Raw genomic sequence first — 12,203 nt, forward strand, 5'->3', positions numbered from 1 at the left:
ACAGAGAGAGAGAGAGGCACAGGGTCCTCTGGAGCCCCGGCCCAGGGTCGCTACGCTGCCCTGTGGCAAACTCACCTTACTTGGTGCTGTGTGTGTACTTGCTTTTCCTTCTGGAGACTTTGGTGGTGAATGTACATCAGATAGATCTGGTGCACCCTAAAATATTCCACAGTTTAAAATTAAAACATATTTAAAAATAAAACATGAATATACTAATTATACTTCAATAGCATTTTAGCATTTAAGAACACTACACAATGTTGGTATCTTTATTTTTTCCTCCTTATTAATATAAATATCCTCACTAGATTCTCCTCTAATTTTACTCAAACACACACCCACACAAAACACCCCTAGATTCTACTAACCTGAGAAGTATTCACTCCCCCTGCACAGGCTCTGAGTCTGCAGGGAAAGACGTCTCCAGTTTACTGCTCCCATGGCAGCCTCCTCACTGCCCTCTTTCTTCTCCCCAGACTAACGGCCTGTGCTTCTCAAGATCTGCTTTCTACCCTCCTTGGAATTGTTTCTTTACTTTGTCAAGGAAAATATCAAATAGCAACTCTCTAATAAAAACTACAAATGGCAATCCTCTGTTCCTCTTTTATGCTTCTATACGTTTTTTCCTTTCATCTTTAAAGCCCTCCTTTTAGCCCAGCTTTCACAGGGGTATTTCTGTCTGTCTTGGCAAAGGAAGAGTCTGTAAAAATTTTTTTTTTTTTTTTTGAGACAGAGTCTCAAGCTGACACCCTAGGTAGAGTGCCGTGACATCATAGCTCACAGCAACCTCCAACTCTTGGGCTCAAGAGATCCTCTTGCCTCAGTTTTTCTATTTTTAGTAGAGACAGGGTCTTGCTTTTTGCTCAGGCTGGTCTTGAACTCATGAGCTCAAGCTATCTACCTGCCTAGGCCTCCCAGAGTGCTAGGATGACAGGCGTGAGCCACAAAGCCCAGCCTGTAAAAATGTTTATGGACTCAAACTCACTTCTAAAATGCACCCACTATCATCATCACAACGTCTATGACACTGTGTACATATTAAATATTGGCTGTTATGCTACAAAGATCCTCCCCTCATTTTTTTGACACAGAATCTCACTCTGTCACCCTGGGTAGAGTGTTGTGGCATCATCACAGCTCACAGCAACCTGAATCTCCTGGCTCAAGCAATCCTCCTGCCTCAGCTACCCCAGTAGCTGGGATGACAGGTACCCACCACAATGTCTAGCTAGTTCTTCTATTTTTAGTACAGGGACTCACTCTTGTTCAGGCTGTTCTCAAATTTCTGAGCTCAAGGGATCCACCTGCCTCGGCCTCCCAGAGTGCTGAGATTACAGGAGTGAGCCACTGTGCGTGGTCCAAAAATCCTTTAACAGCTACAACTTTTTAAACATGAGAATGAACGACTCCTCCTAACTCTGCTCTCCCCTTGAGTCTACTCTTTCTGATAATACCATCAGCTTCTCCCACCCTAAAATCCTTACCCCATATTGCCTTCTACACACCAATCCTTTGCCAAAACATTAAGCTTCAAAGACTTGTTGACTTTTCCTTTAAAAGATCATCTTTATCTGTGCATTTTACCTACTCTTTCTACTGTTCTTATCTAGATTTGCCTTGTTATAGGTCTCACTTTTTTTTTCAGTATTCTAGCTTCCCCACATTTCATCAATCTACCCTTCACAAGTCCATCTTCCAAATGGCGCTCCTGTTCAGAAGTCTTCACAGACTTCCCAGTGACTATGAACAAATGCCTGTTAATGACCATGATGTCTGAGCCCTGCAAGGGACATAGAGATGAAGCCCTTGTACTCAACAAATTTATTATCTAGTAATAGGGCAAAGACACTGGCAGGTACCATTACAACAGGGCAGAATGAGGTGCTCAATTAGGTAGAGCTGTCAGGAGGGAGAGGGAAAACAAGGCCAACACCTCAGAGTCACAGCCAAGAAAACCAGAACGACGAAATTCCACACCCTAACAAGGGAAAGATGTGTGATTTCAGGTGGAGAGTAAGATGAGAAAACAAGAGAAGGAATAAAAGCACAAGCTACTTTCAAGGAGGAAGTTCAATGTGGCTTAAGAATAAGGTTCCATATTAAAAAGAAAGACATTAAGGCCAGAAAAATGAGCAAGCATTTATCACACACAATCTTAACTAAGGTTAAAGAATCTGGAAACTCTTCAGTCGCCATTACACAGCACTGCAGTTTTTAAAGAGGGAAGGAAGAGAGGAAGAGCTGAATTTTAAAAGCAATTCTACAGTGAAGAGCAGCAACTGAGAAGACAAGTGCCCTTCGGAGGAGCACCTGAGAACCCTGGGAAGAGAGTGCACAGACCAGGACCTGGTGATGACAGGGCTGGAGGTGAGATGACTCCCCGAGGGGCACAGAGAACAGAGGCGCAGGTTTTAACTAACTATTGAAGATTCAATAACATCAGCAGAAAGTCCCATTAAAGGCATGTGGCATCTACTTCTTAAAATGGTTTTTTAAAATGCAGTTTTGGTGAAAAAAAAATCAGTCATTGAGCTCAATGGGCTTAATACATAGCTAGTTTTCTACAATCAAAAACCAAAAATCAATAAAAGCCCAATTTTTTTACTGCATTATATACAACAGGTTTCCTCAGAGTATCAGAATAAAACACTAGTAACAGATACAAGAGCCAAAGCAGACGCCTGTTTTAACATGTGCACATGCACACACGGACTCTCCAAATCAAACGTCCAGACAGCAAGAGGGCAGAACAAGCAAGGACGGAGACTAAACGTCCAACTCAGTGGTTCTGCAATTTAGCAGAGAAGGGTAACTTTTATTTTTTTTTTTTTTAAGACAGAGTCTTACTATGTGAGACTACCATTGGTAGAGTGCCATGGAATCACAGCTCACAGCAACCTCAAACTCTTGGGCTTAAGCGATTGTCTTGCCTCAGCCTCCCATGTAGCTGGGACTACAGGTGCTCGCCACAACACCTGGCTATTTTTTTGTAGCAGTTGTTTAGCTGGCCTGGGCCAGGTTCAAATCCGCCACCCTCGGTGTATGTGGCTGGCGCCATAACCACTGTCTATGGGTGCCGAGCCCCTTTGTTTGATATACAGTTCCCACCTGTGACAGACAGGGCAAGTGGACAAGGGCAGTGTCAGAGGCTCCTCCACCCCCCAGAGGAGCGCTCACAATGCAGTGGCCGGTTCTGGTGTTCAGATCATGCCAACAGGGCAGAAAGCTTTCCTTGCATCTGTCTGAACAAACATTCTGCCCAGCACAGAAGAGAGAGCCTTCCGGCAATTACCCTCCTTCCAGGCCTGCTGTCAGCGCAGGTGGGCATGAGCACAGCGAATCCTTCCTGACAGACTACGGAATCCAGGGGCCCCGGGAAAGGCCCCTGGTCTGAAACCAAGGAGAAGCAAGAACCAAGCATCAGCAGACCTGACTGGGCAAGACCTACAAGAGGGGTTTTCTTGAGGAGATGACTAGAATTGGGTTTTGTCTTTAGTGCTTTTACTTTTTTAGAAGTGAAGAGAATAAAGTCAGTTTTTTCACCCAGGATTTATATGAACTAATGGGTCATCTATATGAAGAGCTGGACATTCTGGTCAGGAGCTAGGGGAACGGCCCAGGCTAGATGAAAGCAGACCAGCCTGGACTTAGGGAGTCACCAACACAGCAACACTAACAAAAGTGAGAAACAGTAACAATGACCCAGTCGTTCCCTGGTATCTGTAGGATACTGGTTCCAGAACCCTCCTACAGATACCCAAGCTGGCACTCTCAAGCCTCTTGTGTGAAATGACATCCTACTTACACATAACCTGTACACATTCCCATGTACCTAATACAATGTAAATGCTACACAAAAAATTGTTACACTGTACTTCTTTTGTTTGTATTATTTTCATTTTCCCCAAATATTTTCACTTCATGGCTTGTGGACTGGCTGATGTGGGACTCAGATACAGATGGCAGCTGTGGGGACACAGGAGTCTGTATGGAGTACTGCTCTACAATCTTCACGCACACACCCGCAGTCCATCACCCAGGAGACACTGCTGTGTCTCCACTTGCAGACAGGAACCTAACGCACAGGAGGTCTCACCCAGGCAGCCTGGCTCCGCAGCCCGCACTGTGAGGAACCGAGGGAGTGCAAACCACCGCTGCAGGGAGGCGAGGCGAAGAGCAACCCAACAAGAAACTGCAAGTGCAGGCAGACGAGAAAGGAGGTCAGGGCCACAGACACCACAGGGAGCCCACGGGGCGTCACTGCCACCTACAGACCGCGGTCCAGGGGACAGTTTGAGGGTCTTTGTTTTTTATCCCCTAGCATCTAACACAATGTCCATCAAATAAGCACACTAAAAACTTGTTAAATAATTGATGAGTCAAGGAATGAAAGGAAAATACACAAGCTGAGGTGACAACTTGTGCTCTCAGAAAGCTACTTGCTCCTGACCTGGATCTGGCCACACGCTCCTACCTCCACACTCTCCTGGCACATTCCACCCTCTTGAACAACCTCCCCAATCCTTACTGCACAACTGACAGCCTACTCTCACTTTAAGACTGAGTTCATCAAAATTGTAGCACAAAACAATTACTGCTCCCTTTAAACTACCACAATCATTATTCACAAAATATCTAGAAATAATCATATATTACAAGACTTTCTCCATAATCTTAAGCCAGCGGTTCTCAACCTGTGGGTCCGGACCCATTTGTAACAATGAAAATACGTCACGGCATTAGGAAGGTTGAGAACCACTGGCTTAAGCCATTATTAAACATCAATTCCCTTATGTAAGCATGTCTTTATCTCGAGTGGCTTTGAGCTCTTCAAGGACACAGAACTTTCATAAATTACCCATACAATTACCATGCCTTGTGTGTAATTAGTACTCAGGCAATTTTGCTACTTTTCAAAGACTCTAATAGAAAACATACTGAGACTTTCCAAATAAACAGGTAGCCCATTCAACCAGATATCTGGAACAGCTACAGATGTTGCATGTCTTGTGAGACACGGTTATCTTCACACAAAGCTAATGTATAATAAATAGAAACTAGACCATCAAACAATTCAAAGTAAAATTAATGGCTTAGTTTTAAGCCTAGTTTTAAAAGGCCTTTAAGTCCAAGTAATTATCACCTAGTCTCTAACTCAGCCCTTTTACATTTATCTAAAATAATAATAAAAATAACAGTTGAGTGTTTTCTATGCCAAGAGCCATTCTGAGGCTTTTACATGTGTCAGCTCACAGGCAAAGCCTCACGACACCACTGGAGGCTGATCCTGGTATGCCCATTTCATTCAGGAGGAAATGGAGAGGTTCACAGCTAGTCAGTGAGGAGCTGAGATTCGTTCCAATCTGGCTGATAAACCCAGTACTCTGAGGATCAGTAACCAGAACAGGTATACAATAGGATCAGAGCGTGCACGTTTCTAATTTTCATTAAAATGGGTATTTGTAAAATCTGTGTATTTCTAGGAAGAGTCTCTATTTATGTCAACTTTGATTTACATTATATGCACTAATCTGCATGGCTAAACTAAGTGGGCAATAATTAAAATAAAAACAGATAATATAAGATTATACTTACTTCCCCACTGGCTGATCCTTTTTCTTTCTGTTGACAACGTCTGATCACTTCTAATAATAAGGGTCCACCCACAGTACCTTCTGCTTCAATAATACCTAAGTCTCGGGCTAAATTTTCTCGACCTTCAAGGCCTTGTGACTAGAAAAGAAGTAAGATATAGTAGATACACAAAAATATACCAAAAGTACTTTCAGAGGTTAAAGACATCTCTAAACTCAGAGACTGTTCTTCTCATGAATAAAATGTCATTTTCAAAAAACAGCACCTATTTATTTTACACAGCCCTGTGTTCATTGCTCCATGAAGGATCTAACACCACACTAAAACTCTTTCATTAGCAAGCTTTCAAGTTACACAAAGCAGTGACACTAGTACCAGCTGACATCTCAGATGGTCTTTCATAAAAACACATAATCAACGAGAAAAAAAATCTCTGCCAGAAATTATAAGTTGTCAAATCTTATTAAGTTTCAGCTTAATATTAACTCATTTGTATCAAAGAAGGTTTAATAGGATAATTATAAAAATCATTATTCTTACTGTGCTAGTTTCAGGTTGAAAAACAGCCAAGGTAAAGTCAAGGTTAAAAAATTGAAGAAATTCTGCAACAAGACTCGCCACTAAACGACCTATAAAATCAAGAGAAAGATGGGTGAGCAAATCTTTAGGAACTCTGAATGTCTCTCATTAACACTGTGAAATAAGATACATTAAGAACTTTGAGTATCTTTTATTAACACTGTAAAATAAGATATGCCAAATTAATAGGAGAAAGGTTTTTAAATTTTTTAAATTATAAATTTCTTCTCTGAATAATATAGTTAAGTATTAAAAAATCCCCATCTCCTGAATTTTTCCCTGGGATCATCAGTCTGGAACTAACCGTAAGACAAGGTAACACTTCATGAATAAATTTCAGTGTCCTATCTTTTTATAGTTAAAATCAGCTTTTTATAATAAAATTGTCTTCAGCTATTTCCCATGACCAAAAATATTTAATGACACTGTGACTGATGACTATACAACGAAATATTGTGTTAAAACGAGGTATTTTATACTTAAACAACCCCTGAAATTCCTGATTTCTCCCTAACAGTGTCAAGATGCAGAGACAGATAAACAAGGACAAGCTGAACAGCTTACCATCTTTTGTATTTAAAAACTTTTTCAGGCTCTCATTGACTAAAGGAGTTTTGTTCTGTTAAAAAAAAAAAAAAAAAGGAAATATTTTAAGTGTCATGAGTTTATCCTAAAAACAATAAGATGTATATTAAAGTTTAACTTCTTAGCTTTAAAAATACATGGTCATCCATAAAATCATGATTTTATTAAATCTACTCCACTATTATTTACTATTTTATGCTATTTAATCATTTCTCAAAGTTAATAAACCAAAAATACATATAAAGATTTGCATTTATTTTTAATTTTTAAATGTTTTATAAATTGCTTATTAAACTGCTTTTAAACCAAGATTATCTTCAAAAACTCATGTTAAATAAAATTACATTTACCAACATAAACACTGTTTACTATTTTAAATACATGAAGTTTGATTTTTTTTTTCTTGGCCTCCCTGGGTAGAGTGCTGTGGTGTCATAGCTCACAGCTCCCTCTAACTCTTGGGCTCAAGTGATTCTTAGGCCCCAGCCTCCCAAGCAGCTGGGACTACAGGCACCTGCCACAATGCCCAGGTGTTTTTTTTAAGAGATGGGCTCTTGCTCTAGCTCAGGCTGGTTTTGAACTCGTGAGCTCAGGCCACCTTGGCCTCTCGAAGTGCTGGGATTATAGGTGTGAGCCTCCATGCCTAGTGCGAAGTTTGATATATTGTTATTAGATATCTACCATTTATATGTAATAGCATACCTACAATGAATAAGAGTTTAATTATATGTTTGCAAATTCCCAATTTATTATCCAGGATATATAAGATCATTTTATGCAGCCTGTTGGCCAACTTGTTTTTGTAATTATGCATTTATTTGAATGTGAGTAGAAAAAATTCTTCTAGTACATCCAACTTGATCATTGCTGAGAACAATGATCTCAGGCTAACTGAAGTTGGCAGCACAGGGCAGCTTCCTCAAGCAGGCCACATGAATCCCTGGTGCAGCTGGAGCAGTACACTGCTGAGGGCCACAGCCTGGTGACGGTACAGCCAGACTGGAATGCAGGTGATAGTTTTTTAGAAAAGTTAAAAATATCCCTACCATGTGATCCAGTCATTCCACCCCACATATTTTCTCAAGAGAAGTCACAGATACAAATAAAGACTTGTACATGAATATTTACAATAGTCTTACTTAAAACACTTAAAAACTGGAAACAACTCAAAAGTCTATCAATAGAATGAGATGACCTATTAATCCTGAACTCATTAAATGGAACAAACTATCAATATACACTCAAATAGGAATGAATTTCAAACTCATTAGGCTGAATGAGAAAAGCCAGCCCAAAAAAAAGAGTACGTACTTTAGGATTCATATAGATCTTAAAAATGTCTGGACTGCGTGGGAGAAGGGATTACAAAAGGGCACAGGGAAACTTTTTTGAGGGTCATGGATATGTTCACTATCTTGATTGTGGTGATCAAGATTTGTCAGCTGCATAACTGTCAAAACTTACCAAAGTGTACATTTCAATTATGTTACAGTTATTGTAGGTCATTTATACCTCAACAAAGTAGTTACAATAAAACATACATGTAAGGAGGGGAAATACTATAAATGACCGTCATAAACTGGACCAGGGAATTTTAAGATATTGCATCAACTGAAACATTTAAAGAAACTCAAAGGACAAGATCAGATGTACACTATAAAAAGCCAACCCAGGAACAACATGGAGAAAGAACTTCAGGGAGATGGGGACAGCAAAGAATAGACTGGAGATCAGGAAGGGGCAAAAAGCAGGAGGCAAAGTGGGCAAGAGAGCACTCCCCAGAGACACTTCAGACCAGGCCTCAGAGACACTCACATTTCCCGCTTAGATGAAGGAGCAGCCCAGGAAGGTCAGTCTAGCGGGCAGCTTAACACACTGAAGCTGAGGAGGAGGTGTACATGAACCATGTAGGTCTGAAGTTACATACAGAATGAGAACTGTGGGGAGAGTGCATCAACATTAGAAGTAAGAAGTACAGGAAACAGACCACACTAAAGAAACCAAGCAGTGATTAAGAGGAAAAGGAGAAAAACAGAAGAGAAAAAGGTCCCAAAGGTCAAAAGAGATTTTTCGAGAAGCAAACAGGAATTAAGACTATAAAATGCCACAATGATCAATCAAGATAGTTAAGAATTAAAGAATATTCAATTAGGAGATTCTTCTTGGCTGTAGCAAGAGAAATCACTTAGGGATAATAGTGGTGGATTTAAGATTTTTACAGAAAAGGGGGAGACTGAACATAATGAAATAATCATGCATGTTCTTTCAAAATGTGGTAAAAGGGGAAAAACTATAGTGGTATTAAAAGCAAAGTAAGAGGTTGGGTGCAGTAGCTCAGGCCTGCAATCCTAGCAATTCTGGGAGGCCGAGGCAGGTGGATTGCTTGAGCTCACAAATTTGAGACCAACCTGAGCAAAAGTGAGACCCCGTCTCTACTAAAAATAGAAAAACTGAGGCAAGAGGATGGCTTTAGCTCAAGAGTTACAGGGTGACAGCTTGAGACTCTGTCTCAAAAAAAAAGGGAGCAGAGTAAGAGAAAAGGAAAATAGTTTTCTCCTTAACAGCAACTTAAACACGTTTTCATGCTCAAGAGAAGAGCCAACAAAAAGAAAGTGATCACAGATACAATAAATAAAAAGAGACGAGAGTATACCGAAGGCAGAACCTGGCCAAATGACCCTTCCTGGACCAGACGGAGCCCCTTCTACTAAAGCAGGAAGTACACACAAACGCAGGCACAGGTAAATTTTTTTCTGAGGTGAGCAAAAGATGGGGGGGGGGGCTGGGGAAGGAATACATAATGTTAGAACTTTATGGCTTCTGTCTTCCCTGAGAGAGAGACAGACCAACTGTGAGAATGGAGGAGGTAGGGCTAAGACACAAGGCTATGGTACAGCTGAGGGGGCTGTGTTGACTGAGAAGCAGAGCTGCTGCCCGTGAGGACCTGGCTGAAGCTGGTATCCCCCACCTTGTCACACCAGCAATCCACATGGTGCAGCAACTTCTCTCTAGCAGCCCACACGCACTAACAGGGAAGTGAGCTTGTTGGATTAAAGGACCATTAACACTTCTTCCAGACCAATGATGACTAAAGGGAAAGTAGTTAGGGTTTTTGAGGTATAGAACCTGGGCAGGTCAAAAAAAAAAGCTGCCAAGACAAGACTGACACCTACACACACACACACACACACACACACACACAGCAAAGAAGTGAAAGATTTGGTGGAATTAAAGAGTTACTATATAGGTCTCTACACAGGAGAATAATTTGTCACAGTGTAAGAGTTTAATGGGATATTGATTCTTGTCCACAAGTTCCAGGGTATTTACTCAGGATGGCTGGTGGGACTTGAAGCAGAGAGGAAAAGCTAAATTGCACACTTAAATGCAAAGAAGTGGTTGGACTTTTGGCAAAAAGAAAGAGGTTGATGTTTTTAAATAATCAAGTGGTTACATAATTTTGGGAAAAGTAGCATATACTGCCTACCTCACAAGATTCACAGTGTATATTAGTTTATCAAATGTTCTGAGCGATCCTGCAATTAACTCATTGACAATGGAACCACTTCTTCAAGTGAATTCCTTGGACCTATTGTTTCAATTTAGTATTGGTCTCATTGTTACCCAACTTTAATATTTAAAGTGGTATGTAACCTTTAAGATTACTCTAAAATTCAAAAGATACATGAAAAGAGAATAATTACTGTTCTCCGAATAGAAACATAACCCTTCACAGTTAAAATTATCCCTAGCCATACACTACTATAAATTGTGTCGTTACAATGGCTTTTAACTAATTAGAAATTCAGTATTAACGAATACAGTCACATTAAAATCTGGAGATTTCATACCTCTACTTTTTCTTGCTCTTCTAGTGCTAAAAACACGGCTGCTCGGAGTTCTGCCTTTAAAAATAAGGTAAGAGAATAAAAATTACTCTTTCGAGACAATATTCAGGAAGTGCACACAAGGTAAGTTCTACACAGGCACCATCCACAGCGTCTGAAAGCCGAAGACAAAAAAAGAGCAGGTGCAGGGCGGAAGGGCAGGTGCAGGGCTGGAGGGCAGGTGCTCCGCCGCGCTCCGGGGACCACACGGCCCACACCGGCTTCGGGGGCCCTCCCGCGCGCGGCGCGCGCTCCCGGCACCCTGCCCTCCACGGCCGGAGCAGAGGACGGAGCCCAGGGCGACCCTGGGCCGCGCGGCATCCCGAGGAGGGTGCCCCGCCGGACGCGCCCTGGTCTCCACGCGGCGCCCCGCCAGCTACGGCCCCTCGCCCCGACGGGGCCTCCCCGACGCGCCCCGCTGTGACGCCCGCCGTCCGCACAGACCCTGAGGGCCCCACAGACCTGCGGCCCCTCCAGGACCGCCCGGCGCCAGGCCCCACCTTGATGCGGTTCAAGACCCCGCTGCTCTCCAGCGTCTGCACGAGCAGGTCCCGTAGCTCAGTGTCCTCCTCGGCCACCACCGCGGCCGCCGTCGTCGCCATCTTGCTTCTCCAAGACAACCGCCCAAGCCGCGCCAACGGCCAACGGCCGCCGCAGGTTCAGCACGGCGCGCCGGCGACGCGCTGAGGCTCCGCCCCTTACGTCGGAGGGCGGGGCGTCGAGAGCCCGGGGCGGGGCCTCAGGCAACCACTAGCCCGGGAGGCGGGCTCAGGGACGAGGTGGAGGAGCCTGAGTGTGGCGCGCACGGAGCTCGCGGCCGCCGCAGGCAATGGCCAGGTGTTAAGACGTTGTGAGTTATGCTAAAGCCAGAGCCGGGGAAAGTACAATGATCAGAACCAGGAGGCTGAAGGCTGATACAGTACTGTTACCGAGGAGAGCTGCGGCGGGCCCGCGGGGGAGGAACTGCTGAGAGGCGGGGCGGTGGGATGGAATCTTCTGGAGATGGAGGTGCTGTAGGATTTTGGAACTTTTCGGGCGCGCGCTGTAGGGGTGTGGGGAATGGCGCGGAGTAGGCGCCTGCCGTGGGCGGGGCGGGGGCGGGCGTCTGCCTTAGTTCATTATTTCATCAGGGGGTTATTGATGCCAAGATGCGGTTAAAAGCGTGAACTTCAGAGCCCCCCTGCACGGAGCAGCCCGCCAGGCACGCTGACCATAAGAACTTCCCTGTCCTCTCTATGCCTCCGTCTCCCTTTTGTAAATGAGGATAAAACCTGCACACAGACGTGCGCGAAAATGTGTAGCTAGGTTGTTAGGCAGTACTTAATGTGTGAAACATAGAAAGCGCAGTAAAAATGTTAACCATTAATTTTATTCGTTGCTTTGAGTATACAGCCAAATCTCACTTTCTGCAGGATGATCTGAGCAAGTTGATTTTTCTTACTAACTCCGTCCTGCAGCTGAGACAAGTAACGCCCACAGCAGGTAAGTTGGTAGTGTGCCCGCAGTCACCCAAGTCCGTTTGGTTCCCAGCTCAGGCCCTTTCACGATGGTGTGCTT

The 12,203-nt window shown here is 43.3% G+C and overlaps 1 protein-coding gene across 2 annotated transcripts in view; it reads right to left on the minus strand.

The window, feature by feature from the left end:
• Positions 1-11,329, minus strand: part of FGFR1OP (FGFR1 oncogene partner) — a 35,325-nt gene extending 23,996 nt beyond the window's left edge. For both annotated transcript variants that reach the window (XM_003792374.3, XM_003792375.3), the window contains exons 1-6: positions 11,147-11,329; positions 10,611-10,664; positions 6,739-6,793; positions 6,136-6,224; positions 5,596-5,733; positions 76-156 (exon numbers count right to left, since the gene is read on the minus strand). In XM_003792374.3, coding sequence (XP_003792422.1) covers positions 76-156; positions 5,596-5,733; positions 6,136-6,224; positions 6,739-6,793; positions 10,611-10,664; positions 11,147-11,248 — 519 coding nt within the window. In that variant the 5' untranslated portion in view covers positions 11,249-11,329. The remainder of the gene's footprint in view (positions 1-75; positions 157-5,595; positions 5,734-6,135; positions 6,225-6,738; positions 6,794-10,610; positions 10,665-11,146) is intronic.
• Positions 11,330-12,203: the final 874 nt, after the last annotated feature.

Source organism: Otolemur garnettii, unplaced genomic scaffold, assembly GCF_000181295.1.
Source record: "Otolemur garnettii isolate 467f Iridium unplaced genomic scaffold, OtoGar3 scaffold00056, whole genome shotgun sequence".
Taxonomy (NCBI): domain Eukaryota; kingdom Metazoa; phylum Chordata; class Mammalia; order Primates; family Galagidae; genus Otolemur; species Otolemur garnettii.